The following is a 20,683-nucleotide window of genomic DNA, read 5'->3' on the forward strand; positions in this document are numbered from 1 at the left end:
CACAGAGTTCTGGAGTTTGCTCCAAAGCTGGTATTATTCAGCAATTTTAGATCTAGCATCAACATTCACAGGAACATTCAGCCAAAACAAAGAGTACAACAACCAGTCACCCACGAAGGGAGCCAGCTCTACAAACCCCATTCCAAATTCCAGTTCATTTCAGGCATTAATCACTCTTGCAATCACTTTTATTTGTGCAATACATTGGCACAAGTCCTGCCAGCTTTAATGTTCAGGTTGGTTTATTTCCTCAGAACAAAAATATCAAACATATTTTTTTAAGATCAACCTGTGTAAATAGAAAACTTCATGGCATCCTCCTCCCCCTTACAAATTTCCTGAAAGCAGCCTGGCATCTACCTGTAAGAGGCAGGACATCAGGAAAAAGTTTTCTTCAAACAGTGTGCATGGGAGAAGAGAAGGAATTTACACAGACCCATTCCTCTCTCCAACAGCACGGATTCAATTATTCTGGAAACTGCCTCAAAACATAGCAAACAAACCAAACTTCAGGAAAATCAGGTTGTGTATAAACACTGAACCTTCACTTCAGTCTCTTGAAGTAAGACAGTGCTCCTGCCCCTTTTCCCAAAACTTGTATGTGATGCTGAGATCTCCATGTGCCAAAAGGTGGACAGCTGCAACAGTCCTAGGATGACAAAGTATCACAGTCAGTGTTTCCCCAGCATCACCTGCACAGTTTATTGAATTTCAGCTCTCAATGATCCATGGTTACCAGCACACACCTCCAGTGACCCTGAAAGAAACACCTAGAATTCCACAGATTAGCACAAATGGAACAAACACAGTAAAATCCCCTTAAAATCCATTCAACTTCCTCATGAAAGACTTGGAGAAAACAGAGCATTAAGTGACAAGAACTAAAAACAAGTCAGGCCCCTCAGGGAAAACCCCAAAGCACTCCTTGGGCAACCTCCCTTCCTATGCAGGGTCATCCATGCTTCCCATCACTTACACTTTTCCTGTGCTGGGAAACTGAAGCCTGGATACTTACTCTGCCTTTGGGAGAAAGGTGAATTTTGTATGACAAACAGGAATTTCTCTTCAACCCAGATTTCTACTGCTTTTTCCCATATTTCCCCGCTCCCAGCCCCTTCCTGTTGCAGGACAGGAGCACTGGAAGGCTTGGCCATCTGGCTGCATCGCAACAATGGATCACAGAGCACCCCCAGCACTTTGGGCAATTGTTTACCTCACCCCATCACTTGCAAGTTGGGTCCTTGACAGTCTTGAAGCCCTGGCAAGGGAAATGACAATTTCCACATCCAGCAAAACCTCTTTATTTCATCTCAGCCTCCACCCATACCTCCCCCTTCTCTAGGGTAACCAGAAGGAAATTCATATCTTGGTGCAGCATCAGCTTGGTCTGGGTAAGAACCAGGACTGTTTTTAAGTGATGATTCCTCCCTCCTCAGCTCTAAACTTGAAAGGGGAGCCTCTCTGGTTACTGATCAGGACTTGGCTCACCTACCTCACACCTTCTAATGGCTTCACTGACATTGTTGCCAAAAGCTCATCTGCTCCTCTAGTGCCTCTCCCAGGTGGGCTTTCCCTCTGCTCCTACAGAAACAGCACCTTCCCCTCCCTGGTCCTCAGACAGAATCAGCACCTTTCCCTGTGTCTGGTGCCACAGGTCACATCCTGCTGTCCTTGATGTAGCTGCAAGTGGCTCCTCTCAAATACCAACACAGAAAAACTCCTACTGGAAGTATTTCCCCAATTTGTGAGCACAAAAGACACCAAAATACTGTTGGAACATAAGCCTTGTCCCTCTCTCATCCATAGGATTACCAGCAGAAGGAAAAACAGAATAAATGAAAACCCAAGAAAATCCTTAGAAACCTTTCCCCAGAACAACCCAGCATCTGTCACCTACAGGTGCTCTGAGTATCAAAGGATACCATCCAAAAGGTGCATGATCTGCTCACAGCTCAGGAATACCAGGAGCCCAAACCCATTTTTATACTCTTCCAGCATCTGCATGCCACCACAGCTGACCCAGCCAGCTCAGCTGCAGTGGCCATTCCAGCACATGTAAATCAAATTACTGGTAGCAAAATAGGAAAGCCTGTTCCTTAGAGGATATTGAGTTACAGGCTGCTAACCAGGAGGCAAAAAAAAAAAAAAAGAACCAAGAACTGTGAGGGAAATAGCTTCTTTACATACTAAAAGAGGAGAAGATGAAGCATCACATGATGCTCAAAATCCACACCTCATTCATTATACATCCTTGAAAGGCACCACAGGATCACTGAATAACTGGGGCTTTGAGGAACATCAAGACTCTCCAGCCCACCCCTAATGACTCATCTTCCTCTGATGACCCTGGAGCAATGGGATCATCAGTCCATGGGCTCAGAGCCACACAGAACCTATGACCAAGGGCCACCCTGCCAGAAAACTGGGCCTGAGTCAGCACAATGTGCCTCCTACAAGGGCTGTCCCCAATTTAAAGGTAAGGAGAATAAAAGCACAAATGAGTTGAGGAACTTTTAATACTGTCAGAAACACAGGAATGAGACTTCCAGCCTACCACAAATGGAGAGTTAGTGCACTCACCAAATCCCATGCTACAGCCTCGTTTAATAGGCCCCCTTGTACTGCCAAAACTTCCAAAACTTTGGGGGTACACGAGGTTCCTGACACACAAAGATATCAGTTGTCAGTCCAGGCTGGCAGCACTTTCCAGGAAAAGGGGGAAAGGAAGTCCATAAAGGACACTTCAGCTGATCTCCTCTTTGAAAATGAATCAGAAGGAGAAAAACATAAATAATTTCTCCAGTTCACAGCAGAAAGTTCTTCAACCAGGAGAAGGAAAGAAAGGCTTCAAGTGGGAAAAAGGAATCCTTATTCTTGGATGTGCTACAGTGTTCTCTGTATTGTTAAACTAAAGCACCCTTGCTCCTCCTAAAATACAACTGACTTCCACTCTGCTCCTTGTCAGTCTAATCCCAACCCGGCGCAGCAGTTCCTCCTCATGTTCCCAACAGGCATACTTCAAAGCTGATCACTTGGTGCTCCCACCAGCTGTTAGCTGGGGTTTGGAGTGTCTAATTTGGAACGAGCCTACAGCTAACTGAGGCTTCTTATACACCAGGAAAATAAAGGATCAGACCAAGAGGTTTCTGGTTTCATGGCTGCTATTTGAAGTAATAAAGTCTTTACATGCAGCTAATTAAAAAAATATTAAAACTGAAATCCTAAAGTCATTTCAGGGAGTGTTTGACCAGTTTATCTCTTTCATTTCCACCAAATGGCTCCACAATCAGAAGAGAAGTAGAGGGGAATCACAGGACCCTGTAGACAGAGCAGCTGGATAAGGTTCAATACCAGTGCTGCTCCTGGATGGAGAAGCATAGCACACTCCAACAAGAGCCCTGCTCCAAGGTTTGTTTCCTTCACTACAGCAGGTTGGCAGCAACTCAGCCATGAAATCCAGCAAGGCACATTCAGATTTCAAAGGTCACACACAAGCCTGTTGGTCTCAGCTATTTTAACTCATCCTTTGAACTACAAAGCTGATCATCAATTCATAGGGAGTAACACACCAGGTCACAGGTCATTTATAATCATAATTATATCACCTTTACTCTGCATTAAAGCCACATTTAACAGTTAATGCTTAAGTAAGGCTTTACAATTTTTTTAAGCTGCTTTTCTGCATAAAAAACTGCAGGTCCATCTTCCCCAGCTCCCCCTTTCCTGCCTCCATCTCTAGAAAGGCTGTAGGGAGGCACCAAACACAGCAGATAAAGTTCCTGTCAAAACATGAGGAAACTGGAAAACTCAGAATTGTGCACTTAACCATGGTTTCTGCCAGTTCAGCCCTCACTGTCCCCATGCCTTGAGGCAGTAGCTCCCAGAGTGCTGCACTGGGCAACCCTCAGTGAGAAGAATGCTCCTCAAGGCAAGTATCCAAGAAATCGGGTTGGTGGTGGCAGTCTGGAAAGTGTTCGCATCTCAGAAAAGTGACCTCAAACAATATTCACAGAAATGCAGCCTCCTCTCTTAGGGGAAACAGAACATCTCCTCTTCAATGCTTCGGTTCAGATCTAAATGGGATTCACAACTGAGCATGGAGAAGAAAGGAAGGGAAGTTGTGACTCAGTAGCCAGAAGGATAAAGCACATCCTAACACTGCAGCTCCACATGAGCCTGGCTGGGAAAGCAGATGTTATGTGCACACATCAGCAAAGAGCCAAAACCGTGAACAGCAACTGCCTGAGAAATGCTCTTCACTCAGAGCCTGACCAGTCCCACAGGCACTGACACTCTGGAGAAAAAACCACTGCAACCAGGAGGGAACAATCTCATGGACTCCATGAGAGGTTTCTAATGCTGCAGTGCTCTAGAGTGCTGAGATCAAATTCCAGCAGCACCAGCGTGCTCTCAGCAGCTGATAACATTAGGTGCTGGGCAATCCACCCTGACACCAGGAGAGGAACAGCTATTTACAACACCAGCCTGTCCTGATTTATCTGGGCATGAGGCACTGCCATCCCAGGGAGCTTTCTCTGAGCAGGTGACATGCCTTAGGGAGAAAATTCCCTAATTAGGGACCACTGATATGCTCTCTGTGGAAGTGGCTCTGCAGTCAGCCATGCCCTCCTCTTTTCTCTGTAAGTGCTCTTTAGGGATGTCCAGCTGTGAGGACTTCAAGCAGCCACTCCAATGGTTGAGGTGGCTGTGGATATATTCTCAGAGCATGGCAGCACACAAGCACAGACACCCGCCCTTCCCACATCCAAAGTCAGAGTCCTATCACAGATGCCCAAATCCACAGAAGAAAGTGGAAGGAACAGATATGCTGCTCCTCTTTTCTAAAGCCAAGCCACATAAACGTCAACTGTCATCTCAAGATCTGCACTTACACACATTTTTTCCTCTGGACTTTTTTTCCAAGTCAATTTACAAAGATTCTCAGCTCTGCAAAAGATCCACAGTGAGTTCCAAGAGCCGCATGTATGCTAGAGAGACACTCTGTGGCAGGAGGAATTCTCCAGAGATCTGTAACAAGTCTTGACTCCAAAGGCCCTGAATGCTGATGACATGCACTACCATCCCAAACCTAAAGTAATGGAAGGAAGGGCTGTGAAGTCTGCTTAGATCTGGGATAAGACAAGAATACATAAAGCAAAAAGAACATAAAGCAGAGCTCTTTCCCAAGCATACCTTAAAACAAACAAACCCTTAAAACAGCATTCAGCCAAAGCAACAGAAGATCTTCTTCAGAGAGCAAGAGGTCCCATAAGAGGAACGATTATGGGAAGGTGAAAGAAATGATGAACTCATCAACAGACACTTCTGACTCAGGAAGGACTTCACCCAGCAAGTGGGGGCTGAAACTGATCCTCGGAGCAGCTCCCAGTCCTTCAAGTGCTCAGATAACCTCTACGACAATAATGTTCAGCATTCTATGGAATCAACAGCCCCTGATAAAGCAGGGTGGGCTGCACAAGAGGCACATTAAGGTCATGTTCTATCCTTACTGGAAGTAACTCTTGAGCTCTGCAAACCAACTCTCAACAGTGCCAAGACACTCCCTGCATCTGAAGCAAAAAGACTTCCTAAAAGTTCATTCCCTAAATATGGAGCCCTTGGGGGGACTTCCCGGTGCTGATAGCCAAAACCATCACCTGCTTGCAAAGTGCTCCTGCCACTGTGTCAGACACACCTGCTAGTGCCCAGATGCTGTTCCAGCAGGGATGCAGCCCCCAATTCCATCAGCTGCTCTGTGCTGCTGATGATGGAAAAGACACTCCAATATGGAGCAGCTGAGGGAGCTGGGAAGGGCTCAGCTCGGGGGGCCCTTCTGGCTCTACACAGCTCCCTGAAAGGAAGGGGCCGCCAGGTGGGGGTTGGGCTTTGCCCCTAAGGAACAAGGGACAGAACAAGAAGGAAGAGCCTCAAGCTGTGCCAGGGGAGGTTTAGTTTGGATATTGACATTTTTTTCACAGGATGGTTGGTCAGGCACTGACACAACTCCCCAGGCCAGTAGAGTGTCCATCCCTGGAGGGGTTTAAGAGATGTGTGGATGTGACACTTGGAGACATGGGTTAGTGGTGGCCTTGGCAGTGCTGGAGGATCAGGTGGACTCTGTGATCTTAGAGGGCTTTTCCAACCTTAACAACTCCGTGATTCAGTGATTCCATGCACAAGTGAACAAGGGTGAACAAGGCTTAGGAGCTCACAAGCAGATGAGTGTTTCTCAAAACCACAATGAACACTTTTGAGGGCCCTCAGCACTCATCACATTAACCTCAGCTGCTCCTGTATCATCACAGCTACTGCAATGCCCAATTAGAGCATTTAAAACTCTGCTCAAGTTTGTTGGTGTTTCACTGCTCACTAAAGCAGAGCTGGCAGGTTGCAGGATTCAGACTAGCACCAACACCCTCTCATAACCAGGAGAGCACTTCCCCTGAAGGGCATCAGGACAGTAATAAGTATCCATGATCACTTAAAATCCCTGGATTAAAGACTAAGAAAAAAAGGACAAAGACATCTCTTCTGTTAGTTCAAAGGGAAGGTCTGGAGCCTTCAAAGCAGCAGGACTGGTGCCCAGACGGAGCAACTCAAGGAGAGAAAGGAGGCCTGAAAAAATTATAAGTCAGAGAAAAACTTAGGATAATCATGTGCCTCCTTGCTGCGGGAAGTGAGGGATAGTGACTCTGAGTGCTCTGCAAAGCTAAAACTTCATAAAGAAATTCCCATCTTACACATAGCCAAGTCTGTTTAAACTCCACCTGCATGATAAACCAGCTGTTATCATGGGAATGGAAAGAGCCCAGCACCTTTTTCATGTTCTACTGATTTGTAACACCACAATATTTTATATTAGAGCTGCTGGCAAAGGCTCTGAGAAGTAAAACCTCACACAGGGATATCCCTTGGGGTCTCAGCCTGGTCTTCCCAGGACCAGTGCCAGGTGACCTTTAACAGGCAGGAGCTGGAGGAGAACAGAAACACAGAAGGTTGGATAAACCCTCTAAGATCAAGTCCAACCATCAATGCAGCACCACCACGTTCACCACTAAACCGTGTCCTGAAGTCCCACATCACGCATTTTTGGAACACTTACAGGAAAGGTGACTCCACTACTGCTCTGGGCAGTCTACTCCAATGCTTTACAACCCTTTCCATGAAATTTCCCCAAATATCCAATCTAAATCTGGTACAACTTGAGGCTGTTTCCCCATGTCCTGTCACTTATCACCTGAGAGCAGAGCCCAACCCCACCTGGCCCCAGTCTCTTGTCAGCAAAGTTTCCTTTCAGCACTGTAGCCAGGAATCTGCTCCTACCCCACCTGGGAGCCTTGTGTTTGAGCACAAAAGGAAATTACAGGCTTTAGGCACTTCCTAAATCAGAGAGAACAGCAGAGGGCCCATCCTTGGATAAGGCTGGGGAACAATACTTCACCACAGCCTTGAAGGACAGGCACAGTAGGACACTGGGATATTGCACAGGTCTCTTCCTTTCCATTTCACATCACCTTGTGGCTTCTAAGTCCTGGCCAGTCCTCCCAGTCTAGGCAAAGCCAGCCCTAGTGCATCCAGACCTATGTCCAGTATGTCCCCTACAGGGATCCCTAAAACCAGGCGCCACAGTAATTTCTTCAGTTTCCAGAAGAGATCAGAGCCCAAGATCCTTCCAGAGAGGTATCGCAGGTACTACTGCAGGCAGGAACTGCAGAAATCCTCAGAAAAAAGTGCAAGATGCTAGAAGAGGAGAGAGCTGGAAGGAAAACAGAACTCAACAACCTCATTAGAACCTTTCTCCTTCCTTTGCTTAACAAGGAGAATGCTTAATTAAGTCTTCCTTCAAGCCTTCCCCTCACCTGGCAAGGCTCAGCAGAAAGCAGAGACCTAATTTCCTCTGCAGCACAGGACACCTCAGTGGGACAGGAATTTGCATATTCTAAAGGAGCAGTGAATCGCTGGTTCTCTGTTGTTCAGCCGCAGTGGGGAGGAACAAAATCAGCAGGAGGTACATTTCAGCTCTGCTCCGGAATAAGAGAGAGCAGGAGGGAAAGGAATAAACAGCAACTTGCTCCAAGTCTGGAGCTTTCCCAAGGCAGGAGTTTGATTGTGTAATACACAGACTTCTCAGTTTATTTGCAAGTCTCCTGCAGCTTAGTAGGTCAGTTCAACTGGCAACTGCTGCTGATTTTAAGCCCAATTATAGCCACTTCTACCTGGTGACACAGCCTCAGTTCTGCAGCCAGTTCTCACCAATTGATGCCTCCAGAACTGATAGAACTTGCTATTCATGGTAATCACCAGTTTGACTGCAAAGTTACTGTTTCCTGTCATAATTTCAGTCTTGTTTGTTTTCACTGGCACATCTCCCTGTGTGTTCCCAACTCCTGGGACCACTTCTCCTGTATAGGGAGCTGAGATACATATCAGACACAAGCTTTCAAAACTCTGGCTCACCTATAGCCAAAAATAAGAGCACAGAGACTCATCCTCCTGGGACAGAACTATCACCAAGGACCCTCTACTAGAATCCAGACATTCTTAGGGAAGTTGTCCCCAGTCCTCATGATTTAGTTCTCTTATGAGAGAGAGTCCACAACAACAAAACAATGGGAAAGTTCTTTTTTTTTTTTCCCTGATAGGTCTTTCAATCAAAACATAATAAAATGCTCCAAAAAGCCAGAGGCCTCAGCCCACCATTCTGCAGTTCAGGGAACACCAAGGAGGACTTAAAGCTCTGCACATCCCAGGAAACTAGGCTCTACATACCTGCACCACACAAAGTGAACAGAGACAGGTGAATAAACCAGACCCTCAGAGGGGCCAGCTTGAGAGCCAAGAGATTTAGAAGCAACTGCAGCAGGATGGATTTAAAAAGGAGTTTGTGCTTTTGTCTCCCTCTGAGTACTTCCGAATTCCCCCAAGAAGCACCACAAGCAGCCTTGCATTTAGCCAAAGGGAGATCTATTCTGACCCAAAATTCCATTGAAAAGGTAGGAAATGTGTTCTGAGGAAGATATTTGTGGCAATTGGAAGAACTGGGCTCTACAGCTGGCAGGGGCTACAGAAATCATGGAATAGTCTGGGTTGGAAAGGACCTTAAAACCCATTGGTTTCACTCCCTGCCATGGACAGGGGCACTTTCCACTAGACCAGGGTACTCAGAGCCACATCCAGCCTGGCCTTGAACACTTCCAGAGATGGCACAGCTCCAGTTTCTCTGAGCAACCTGTGCCAGGCTCTCACCAACCTCACAGGAAAGAATTTCCTCCCTATATCAAATCTGAATCTTCCCTCTTGAAGTCCTTAAAGCTTAAAGTCATTCTCCTCTGCCCTATCATTACAAAATCCCTTGCAAAAATATCAGGCAGAAGGAAGATGCTCAGGTGCATCAAACTGGGTTTAAGCATCAATGCTCAAACCCAGATTTGAGTGTAATTATACAAACCTCTGGATTATTTAGTACAGAGAAATGAACTTTGTTCCTGGAACACAGCAGGGTTCAGCAAAGGCATAGCAGTCTCAGCTTGGAAAGAGCTGTGAAGCAAGGGATGGCTGCAGCAATGTTCAGGAGGGAAGAGATACTACAACTACAGCTCTGAGCCATTCAAGAGCTGGACCACAGGTCAGCTCAGTGCTTTACAAACATCTGTCAGCTGGTATATAGGGAGGTTTTGTATAACTTTTGTGATTCCACTGGTCCATTAACCATGGACTGCAGACAGCATTTCCAGCCCATCTCCTCACTCAGTGTCTAAGAGAATGGATGAAGCTGGCCTGCCAAACTGCCCCAGTACAGCCTGTACTCTAAACTTAACTGGTACAAAGCTGTTGGAAAACACTAAAGAATGTTCTGCCTCAATTCTGACCAATTCCCAGTGTCTTTGATAGGGAGGAGGAGCTCCTGCTGGAACTGCTTTGCTCTTCTCTGAATGTATAATGAAGTTTTAAAGCAGCAGCACAACCTTCAGCTCACACAAGGCCCTGCAGGAACTTCCTCCAGCAAAGGACTTCTTTTGCCATGAATGAACAGTAGATTTTTGTTTGGGTCTCAGTGACTTATGTTCATCTGGGAGACTTAGTTTCCTTTTAATACTACAACAAAAATCAACTTCAAGGAAGCCTGGAAATATTTTTGACTGACAGCTACCCATCAGCTGTGTAAGGTGGGTGAACTCCATACACAGAAGTCAGTGGATAAATTGGCTGATAAGCAGTTCAGCCCAGCACTTAAGCTTGCCTACAGGAGAGAGTTCGCCCTTTTCCTTTGTACTTCTCAGTCTCCTCTAACCAAAATCACTGGTTTTACTTACAGCAGATGTTTGGAAATCAGCATCTTCACACGATGCTTTGTGGGAAACGAGAAGCCACACAACCTTCCTGGGGACGACCTGTCTGGTGACCCAGCAGATCACCACAATCACCCTGACTCCTACCACAAACCACGCCCAGGTAATCCCAGACCCCCACAAGAGCTTCCCAGGTCAGACACCACCAGGGATGAGACCCAAGATCCTATATGCTTCCAAACTGCAATTTCCTGAAACACAGCAAGTAGAAAATCAGGGCCTCTTGCCAACTCTAGAGCCACAGACTTTCTGCACAAGACCTCATCAGTCTTACAACCCCTTTCAGAGCTCCTCTCCAGGGGGCAGGCACCTGCTAACACACTTACTAAAGTCTCATCCCAAACCCAGGGCAGGATGACTTGTGCTCTGAGGTCACATGCCCAGCATCGACCAGAGCAAGGAGCAGCAGGAAGAGTAAAGGCAAGGAGATGTCCAGACGATGTCCAGATGTCCAAAGAGATAAGGAATCATGTCCAGTCAGGAGAAGGTTGTGTTCCTTTAGGAAGGAGCATTCAATCCAACCTCTTCCTCAAACACTGCCTTAGCTTCCTCACAAGCACAAAGAGACAACCTTAAAACACCAGAGCTGATGGAAAGGCTGCCAATATTAATTTTCTGCTAGCAAAGAGGTACTGTCTGCATTGCAGGAGAGACAACAGCAGCAAACTGATGGCCCTGAGCTCGGGATGGTTCATGACAGAAGGATTTTGTCATTTTCCAGAATTCTTTCCCTAGGGTTTCCCCCAAAGCAAGAGACCAGAAAAGATTTCTGCTCTTGCTTGCACCCCCGCTGAAGATTTTGAGGAAAAAAAGATGGATCAAAGAGCCTTTGTGCATTTATAAACCTGTCAATTTTGCTAGAAGATTTAAGGCTTTAAAGAGTCCAAAACATTTACTTGAAGTTTTCTATCCAAACAGACCTCTTTTAATACTTAAAAAACCCCCAGAAATAAAATATTTAGATTCTTCTGAAGTGAGGCATTCCAACAGCTCCAGACAGAAGTGCTGGAGAGGAGGAGGAAATCCAATTCTTAAGTTTGACAGGAACTTTTCTTTTTTTTTCCTTTTCTTTTAACTGGCAGAGAAACAAGACTACAGGGGCTGAAATAGCTCTACAAGTAGAGCTATTTCAGCCCCTGGCTCTGACCAGGAATGAGCTGGGATGAGCAGCACAGGAAACAACAAACCAAACTTACTCAGCTGCCGCCAGTTCCAGGTCCCTGTCCCACACATGCTTTGCCTCACAAGAAAGATTCTTCAAGATGATGATGTAGCAGTATTCCACCCCCCATCCTGCCCTTCCTCTCCACACACTCCCACCACTTTCCATTTTGCCTCCAAAAGCCTACCCCACAGAAGAGAAGCAAGTTCCCCACCTGAGAACACTACAGGCATGACATGTTTTGGGAGAGTTCAGCCCTTTTCAAAATCTGGTTACCTTGATTTCTTCTCAGCCATAAGAATTGAGAGGGTCAAACATCTGGCAGCACATTTCTTTCTCCATTTTCATGTACTCCTTGTAGTATCTGCAAAGTAGAGTACAGGATGGCGTCAGGGGCTGGAGACTGTCTGTGCCACCCTCAGTGTCACAACCTGAAAATAATGTTATTTTCTGGATATAAATAAATTAACATGATGGAAAATTGTGCTGGCAGCACAGACACAGCTCCTCCAAGCCCTTCTTTTTGCAATGTCAGGGAAAGAGAGCTGGAAATGTCACGTCTCATCCCCAGACCTTGGATCTCTGCTCTGCTCGGGACTAATTAGATCATTTGCCTCCTTAGACAGGTGCTCCCTACACTAGTTCTGGAAACATGGGACAGTGCAGAGGAACCCCACCTGTGTGCCGTGGGATACTTTTGTGAGTCCTTATGCAAGTTCTTTTAGCACCCAGGAGACACTGTCCAACTACCATACAGCAGGATATCTACCGTAGATATAGGATCTGGGCAGAGGATGGGAAGGAGACAGCGGGGATTTGTGTCTGGACTAAGTGGATGACAAGGAAATGTATCTTCCTCTGCTCTCTCTTCCTTGCCAGTGGACAGGATGGCAAAAGCTTTGCAGCCCGCTCCACTTGAACTTTCCCAAGCACAGTATCCTCTGCTCTCTATGCTCTCACCTCACTGGTAAGGAATCCCTGAGCTGCAGGCTGAGTCAGTTTGGGAACACTGTTCCCAGGATCAGTGGCTGCCCATGAGTTCGGCTTTCCTGCATCTGCTGCCATATAAGGCCAAAAGCGAAGGGTTTTGTGCAACACACTAGAACCAGCCCCAGTGAGAGGCTGGCTCAGGTTCTCTCAGCCCCAGCCCTCGGCACCCTTGGGGCCCGGAACCTCAAGAGAGTATGAAATCCCAGCACAACAAATCTCTCCTGGTAAGTCTCACACAGAAGCTGACCAAGGATGCCCACCCGTAGCTGGCACATTCCCACACCTATGACAGCAGGAAATCCAAGAGCCCTTGTTTGGAGGAACAGATTAATACCAGATATTGGAAGAACCTAAATTCATTCTGGTTTTGATGCAATGCAAGCCTTCCAATAGAATTCCTAGATTCAGCAGCAGAATTTGCACCAAATCCACCACAGCTGGTACCAGCCACATTCTACATACCTCTCACCTTGGATTCCACCTGTTGTTCTCCAGGAGATTTTGGCAAGAATCTGTTTCAGCCAGTAAACAGATGCATTCCAAAGCTTTGGTTTAGACAGCAAAAGGGAGCTTGCTGATTACCACACAACATTGCATTTAACAAAGTACAAATGTACTCAGTAAGGAAGTGAAAAGCCACTAAAAACAAGATTTTGAATCATATTTCATTTGTCAGATCACACTACAAGTTCTCAGGCAAGGGCAGGCTGGCAACATTACATATCTAGCCAGAGGTAAGGCCTCATTACCAACACCCGGTAGCACTTGCTTCATCTGTTTCACACTAATTCCACTCTTTGTCACAGGCAAAAGACCTCTCCTGCAGTGCTGCCTCCAGCACCGGAAACACATACAGCTGCTGGAGCAAGTCCAGAGGAGGCCATGGAGATGCTCCAAAGGCTGGAGCCCCTCTGCTCTGAAGACAGGCTGGAAGAGCAAAGGTGTTTACCTGGAAAGAATTCCAGAAAGACCTCAGAATACCTTCCTTTGCCTAAAGGGGCTCCAGGAGAGCTGGAGATGGACTTTGGACAAGGAGAAGAGGGAATGGCTTCCTGCTGCCAGAGAGCAAGGTTAGATGGGATACTGGGAAGAAATTCTTCCTTGTGAGAGTGGGGAGGCCCTGGCACAGGTTGCACAGAAAAGCTGTGGCCACCCCATCCCTGAAGTGTTAAATGCCAGGTTGGACAGGGCTTAGAGCACCCTGGTATGGTGAAAAGAGTCTTTGCCCATGACAGTGGAATGAGCTTTAGGGTCCCTTCCAACCCAAACCATTGCATGGTTAAAAGCAAAAAGTACACCAGTTTTAACAGGTAGCAAAGCAGGAACTCCGGGACAAGAGTGGTTTAAGGTGCACTCAATTCTGACACATGCACACTCACTGAACATGCTGCTCTCTACAGAGCTGGAGCTGACAAAGGCAGAAATGTCTTGTTGCTTTCCAGCCACACCACCTAAACACCATTAGCAAAATTTCCCTTTTATCTACCAAAATATTTCAAACAAATCTAAGTGAATACATGAGGCTTCTAGAATCAGGCCTTCTAGCATTATACATATACTAGCCTCCAAGAGCAGCCAGCCAGATCTAGTTTAGAACTCCCCACTCTCAGTGGACAATTTGGTAGCTCCATACCCAGTGGGAGATCAGGATGAATATAAGAGATTAATTTAAAATTTCCAGACCAGCAGCTAATACTACCACCTTCAAGCTCTTTGTGCTTTGGAAGTAACAGAACACATTTGCAGACTCAGTGTTATGACACACTATTTAAAGACAACATGAATACACAGGACAGAACAGCCCTCCACCAACATATCCCCTGGCAAAAGGCACTCAGCCAGACTGGCATTTCCAGCAGCACCAATCACTCTTTTTAGGTGTTACTGCTGCCTTTCTGCAAGTGCCTGGCACTGACATATAGAAGAGGGTTCATATTCAAGGGCTGCTTTGTGAGCTCCAGAGCTGAGGACAGCATTGCTCCTGCCTCAGTAAACAGTGCCAGGAGGACAGCACACACTTTTGGGAAAAACCTAATGCTTTTGGCAGTTTCAAAGGAAGAGCATCATGAGGCCATAGACAAGCATTAGTCATGTTTTGGTGGGGTGGGGACATGACTAAAAGCTGGCAGGATAGTCCTTAACTCAGCCTGTGGGGAAAGGGAGAGTTCATCTTCAGGGCTGTTCATTTATTATCTCCAAGATGGCAAGAAATTCACTTTCAATGAATATTAGTATTGTGCACTGAAGCACATGCAGCTTGCTGAAAATAACCAACACATCTTAAAGGGAATGAAAATCATACTTATTGAGAACATTACCAGCTGGATCATGAGTCTCATCATATTTCACTGGATTTGAGGTATTTTAGTAGCTCCCACATCCCTGTCCTTACCCTGATCTGCTCACAAGTCAGGAAACATACATCCCACCAAAGAAATACATGGTGCTCTGAGCTCCTCACTTGCAGCTTCTGGGCCAGAAAAATGTTTCAAGCTGTTTTCTCCACATGCATTTTCCCAAGTCACTTATTAACCCAATAGTTTGGGGTTTTTTTTAATATTTTAAATATTTTGGAATGGGTATTACAGCCTGTCCAAACACTCTCTCTCTTCCCCAGGTATAGAAAGGAGGGCTCTCACCTTGCTAACTTCTTCAGCTCATTGTTGATATCACGGTTGAAGGGCTGGATGCACTGAGCTCTGGCCAGGAAATCCCGGGATTTGCTGTACTCCCTCATGTAGAGACAAGCCTATCATGGAAAGAAGTTAGATGCATCACAAGATAAATACAGACCTGCTGCCCTTCTTTGGGCCTCGTGCCAAAACAAACTTTCCTGCGACAGAGAAAAGTAATTCAGGAACATTCCAGGAAAAGCTCATGTGACACATTTCCAGAGAGCCAGACTGTCCAAAAGGGCAGATGCAGACAAACCACCTTGACTACTGCAGCAGCCCAGAATTCAGAGATTCAGTTCATTCTGGGCTCCCTCTACAACCAGGCCAGGATGTTCCATAATGATTTATTTGCCCACCTGGCCACACCTGAAGAGCGCTTTGGCATTTCCTTGGTCCATCTCCAAGGCCAACTCCCCGTATTTCAAAGCTCGGTCAGCACGTTCCAGTTTCAGGTAAGTGAGTGAGAGGTTCAGGAACAGCAGCAGTTTGGAAGCGTTGATCTGGCTCTGCTCTGTCTTACTGGAAGAGCTGCGACCCAGGATGGAGAGTGCCTGAGCAGAGAGGGAAAACCAGCCAGTGCACAACAAATCCATCATGGAAAGTGAGAAATCCATCTCATTCAGCAGCTACACCCATATTTCTGTTCACCTAGGTCACTAAAAAGTAGTAACAATCAAAACTCTAAATACAGGGCATGGCATTCTCAGCATGACTAGTCATGCTGACCATATGACCACAGGTTTAGAAACTTACCATGGAAAGCAGAAGAATAAAAAAAAAAAGGACCCAGGACTCAGACTTAATATGGATATTTTACAGGGGAGAAGGCAAGTCAAATTACTTTTGTTTCAAAAATCCAAGCAAAAGCAACTTTGAATCATCTCTACCTCTGAAAAAGTAGCAGATGCCTTCCAGTTTGAGAATAACTGAGCGTTTACCCTGCCAGGAGAGGGAGCTAGAGAGGCTCAGACTAGGAAAAAGGATTAGGGGGGATCACCTTCTCACTCTCTACAATTCCTGGACAAGAAGGTGCAGCCAGATGGGGGTCAAGCTCTGCCCCCAGATAGCTGGACAAGACAAACAGCCTCAAGTTGCAGCACAGGAGGTTCAGGACGGATACTGGGGAAAAGTTTCCCACTGAAAGTGCTGTCCAGCCCTTGCACAGAGGCTATTCAGGGCAGTGGTGGAATCCCCATCCCTGGAGGGATTTAACAGCCCTGTGGATGTGGCACTTGTGGACATAGATTAGTGGTGGCCTTGGCAGCGCTGGGAAACAGTTCGACTTGTTGTCTCAGAGAACTTTTCCAGCCAAAATGATTCTGTGACTATTCCTTAATTTACCACTGCTGCTCACACAAAACCAGGTGTGCAAGCCTTGTTCTAAAGTAACAAACTATGCCTGGAAAAATACCATAAAGCTATTTGATCTCTAGCCTGTACCTGTTGTGGTGAGCTAAAATAATCCCTTCTTCCAAAGCTTTCCCAAAGCACACCCCACATCTTCCTGGTGCCATACCCTCTTGTATCTGTCCTTGGCAATCTTGAAGCGCTGCTTATAGAAGAAGTAGTTGCCAAACTCTCTCTCTGTCGCTGCCACTTTCAACACCTTTTCTAGAGGAAGTCTATCCCGCTGTTCCTGTGTGAAGAAATATCTGAATTTCAGCTCAAACTAAAGAAAACAGGCAGAGAACTCACAGGACAGTCCTGAACAGCTCCTTCCTATTCACAGAGCAGAAGCCAGGTCCTTACCAAGGCCAGGCCACCACCACGTGGTATCTCCCCAGCCAGGCTGAAACATTACAGTGTTCTTGTGCTGATTATTCCACTAAAGAGGTCAGGAAGCTCCTCAGGCCTAAAGGGGGACTGAAAAAAAGCAGGAATGTGTTCTTAAAACCTGCTCAACTCCTTCAGCACACAGCTGAGTTAACACAAATGCTGACACTGGCACAAAGCTGCTCGAAACATTCCATTGCTCTAATCGCTCTCAGGCCAGCTCTGGGACAGCCTAACACTCCCAAAGACACCAAACAGCAAAACAAAAATCCCAGTAATCATTAAAAAAAAAAAAAAAAAAAGATAAAAATGGAGGCACAGGTTTTCTTCTGGGTCTGCAAGTTGGAACCAGTTCATAGAGAGGGGTCAGTCAGCCAAAATGGGTGGGCAAGGAGGGAGCACAACAAGTCTGGTTTGCTCACAGGGCTTTGGGGAAAATTTACCTGTGCAGGGGCTAGAGGGGCTCCCCCATTAGCTTCTGCTTCCACTCACTGACCCACAACCACAGCCCAAAGCCCTTGACATGGAAAGGTTAATTAACAATAGCACTGTAACTCACCAGGAAGGAAAAAAGAGGGAGCACTTGGGAGAGGAGCCAGGAGGCAGAGACAAAGGGTGAGGGCTGGTGGGGCACTGGGACACTGCAGACTGAAGAGGATTGTAACAGTCAGCTCCTTACTGTTCCTTAAAGAAATTCCTGGAAGCTGCTGCCCTCTAGTGCAACCATGAGGTTTCTGGTAAAACTAAAAATAAATGGGAGCCATTCCAGCACAGAGGAGCAAACAAAGGCAGATCCCGCCTTCTCCCTCTGCATGGGAGGGCAAACAGAGAAAGACATGGAGGGACACAAAAGGCAGGCATGTGGATCAGAGCAGAGCTGGGAGCCCAGGGACTAGATACTTGCACCAGCATTCACATGAACACATGTAACACACAAGCCACAGCAACTGTGAGACAGGACAATGATGGTTCACCCTCCAGATTCCGGTCTCAAGCCTTATTAAAAGAACTCACGCAAGTCAACTCAAAGAAGGTGTCGCACTCCTCTGAGTCTATGAAGTCCAACACCTCCACCTTGAAGAGGACCGTGGTGTTTGGGGGGATGGAGGGAGGACAGCCCCGCTGGCCATAGGCGTATTCTGGAGTGAGGACGAACAGTGCAGCCTCTCCCTTGGTCATGGACAGCAGCCCGATCTCCAGCCCCCACAGGGTGATGTCTGTCACAACGAGGGGTGGGACATGTGAAGTTCACGAACATCAACACCCTCACACACCAAACAATGACTTCTCCTTAAGCCTGATGGAAAAAAAATCCCTGGGAGCTCCTGTCTCAGCAACTACAACAGCCAGTTGCTCCAGAAAGGATTATCAGGGGTACTGCTGCTGTGGGATTGAGCACATGGCATTGCAAATCCAGAGTGGGAATTGGAAGGGGCTTTAGTCCAAGCCAAGCATCCAGTCCAAGCCCTGCCACAGTCAGGAACACCTTTCACTAGACCAGCATACTAAAAGGCCTGTCCAGCCTGGAAATCATCTCCTCTCAAGAGATTTAAAACTACCTGAGGGCAGGTGGGAAACACCTCCCTACCATTCCCAGGCAGAGGGTGAGCAGGTCCAGATTCCATCTCCCACGTGAACCAGGAGGATTTTGGACTCCATAAACAAGTGTTAAAGGCTTCAAACAACCTAAAGACACCAAACAGCATTTAAACTGAAATGCCTTAATACAACCCCAGGGCCCAAAATGCCTTATTACAATCCCAAGCCCCAGAACAAAGTTTGTGGCTCAAACCTACCTTTTCCAAGTTTCATCAGCCTTGGATACTTGCTGTTCCCATTTGAACAGAAGAGCTTATTCCAATTTCCTAGGTACCCAGAGTACTTCACTGTACAGCCAAAGCGAGTAGTGGGTAGAAAGGAAAAGCAAGAGGTTGATTTCATATCCCATAACAGCAACATCAGGAGCACACCAAGAGTTGTAACCACCCAGTTATCCTGCTTCTCCTTTTCCGTTCTGCTATAGAACAGCAGAGGCAGCAAAACCCCTTCTGTTTTACACCAAAAACCTGGTCACATCCAAGCAGTCAACTGCTGTGTGTTTTAGCATAATTCCCAGACAAAGCAGCTGCTTCACAGTCCTAATCTATTTAAGAGATGTGATTTTGCACTTTTAAGAATTGGAAACTTCAGCCGAGCAAATTAAAATGCCCCAGTTATATGCAGAAATATTTAAAAATAATTCCCTAACCAAAGCTGGAGCTCTGGAAAGAGGAACAAGGGGAAAAATGTACTGCTACCCCAAGCTCTGCATCTGTAACTCCAGTTCTGCCTCAGAAAATACGTTGTAATGGGCCTCTCTTGACACAGCACCAGGGCCCTGCACTTCAGGAACTGCTTCCAACTTCAAACTTCTCTGTGAGCACAGGTAGGCCCTAGAAATCCTTCATTCCTCAAGGTCAAGATGCCTTTTCATTTAGTGTGTCAGCCACAAGAAGTTAAACAGGGTATCCCAAGTGTTAAAACACTGATAAGGAGAGGAGACAGTTTCTGAAACAGAGACACACCGTAGTACAATATCAGCACTTTTAAGTCCTTGTTATGGTTTTTGCCAGCCACTGGCATGTCAACATTAGCGCCTTGGGGGATCTTCCCCCACAGGCTCTGCCCTGTTTCCCTCAGCACCCACTTCAGGTCCAGCCACACAGACCAAACCTCACACAGAGACACAGGTGACAGAGATGAGCACCAGATCCTCACTCTAGCCCACACTTCCACGGATTTTCACGTTCTTAGTCCTGCTGAACACAGGCTAAAGGAAACAATTCCTATTTAAAAGCTGCTCAGGAGATGGTTACTGGTGCCTGAACTACTGTTGTGCCTGAATTCACTACCAGTGAATTCAGGCACAACATTACTGCAGAGCACCCTGAACCTCCCCGGGCAGCCAGGCCGAGCACAGGCAGCCTCACTCCAGGCACCCGCCCTGGAGAGACTGCAAGAATCGTGGAATGGTTTGGGTTGGAAAGAACCTTGAAGATCACCCAGTCCAACCTCTTGCCCATGAGCAGGGACACCTCCAAGTAGAGCAGGTTGCTTCAGCATGGCCTTTAACATTTGCAGGAATGGGGCAACCACAGCTTCCTTGGGCAACCTGTGCCAGAGAGTTGGGACATCCCTAATAGGGGTGCCCGGCCCTGGCCACGGGACCTCTCAGGGCCCACAGGAGGCTCCGGAGACACCAGACCCGGCTCTACCTGCCACGGAGGCGGATGGGGGCACGGGCTGCCCGCTGCCGGGGCGCAGCTGCTCCTTGCGCACCCCTCCATCGCCGGTCAGGTCCTGCAGGGGTTGCAGAGACTCCGAGGCCAGAGATAAAGAGGGTGTCGAGGCCGGGGTCGGTGCTGGGATCGGCGCCAGAGCCCACGTCGGAGTCGGAGTCGAAGCCGAAGCCGAAGCCGGGTCCGGGTCCGGGTCTCGCCCCCCGGCCCCGAGCCCCTCCCGGCCGGCGCCACCCGCCATCATGGCCGCGGCGCCTCTAGCCAATCACGCTCCGAGCAGCAGCGCCGGCCCAACGCGCGGCTTTAGACCACGCGGGAATGGACATGCGGCTGCGCAGCACCAACGGAAGGCGGAACGTCACGGAGCGCCGCGGTGCACGCTGGGGGATGTAGTCCGCGGTGTGCACTGCCTTCCTCATTTCTTTAGAACAAAAACCCCAAACCAACCCAAAACTC

At 47.2% G+C, this 20,683-nt stretch overlaps 1 protein-coding gene across 1 annotated transcript; it reads right to left on the reverse strand.

Annotated features, from left to right (window-relative positions):
* Window positions 1-225: 225 nt before the first annotated feature.
* On the reverse strand, window positions 226-20,468 carry FKBP6 (FKBP prolyl isomerase family member 6 (inactive)). Its single transcript, XM_036395386.1, has 8 exons — window positions 20,204-20,468; window positions 18,746-18,835; window positions 17,964-18,166; window positions 16,693-16,812; window positions 15,533-15,727; window positions 15,141-15,250; window positions 11,788-11,875; window positions 226-649 (listed from the first exon to the last, which is right to left on the reverse strand). Exons 1-7 carry the CDS (start codon window positions 20,466-20,468, stop codon window positions 11,800-11,802), a joined length of 1,059 nt encoding a protein of 352 aa, XP_036251279.1. The 3' UTR covers window positions 226-649; window positions 11,788-11,799.
* Window positions 20,469-20,683: the final 215 nt, after the last annotated feature.

The sequence above is a fragment of the Molothrus ater genome, chromosome 21 (genome assembly GCF_012460135.2).
Source record: "Molothrus ater isolate BHLD 08-10-18 breed brown headed cowbird chromosome 21, BPBGC_Mater_1.1, whole genome shotgun sequence".
NCBI lineage: Eukaryota > Metazoa > Chordata > Aves > Passeriformes > Icteridae > Molothrus > Molothrus ater.

Bases quoted from the DNA above. Each gene is read 5' to 3' on its own strand.
- FKBP6 (XM_036395386.1), bottom strand. From the start codon at position 20,468: ATGGCGGGTGGCGCCGGCCGGGAGGGGCTCGGGGCCGGGGGGCGAGAC. The intron at 18,167-18,745 runs GTAGGTTTGAGC...TCGTTGTGACAG, and splicing joins GCTGATGAAACTTGGAAAAG to ACATCACCCTGTGGGGGCTG. The intron at 16,813-17,963 runs GTGAGTTCTTTT...TTCTTCACACAG, and splicing joins CCTTCTTTGAGTTGACTTGC to GAACAGCGGGATAGACTTCC.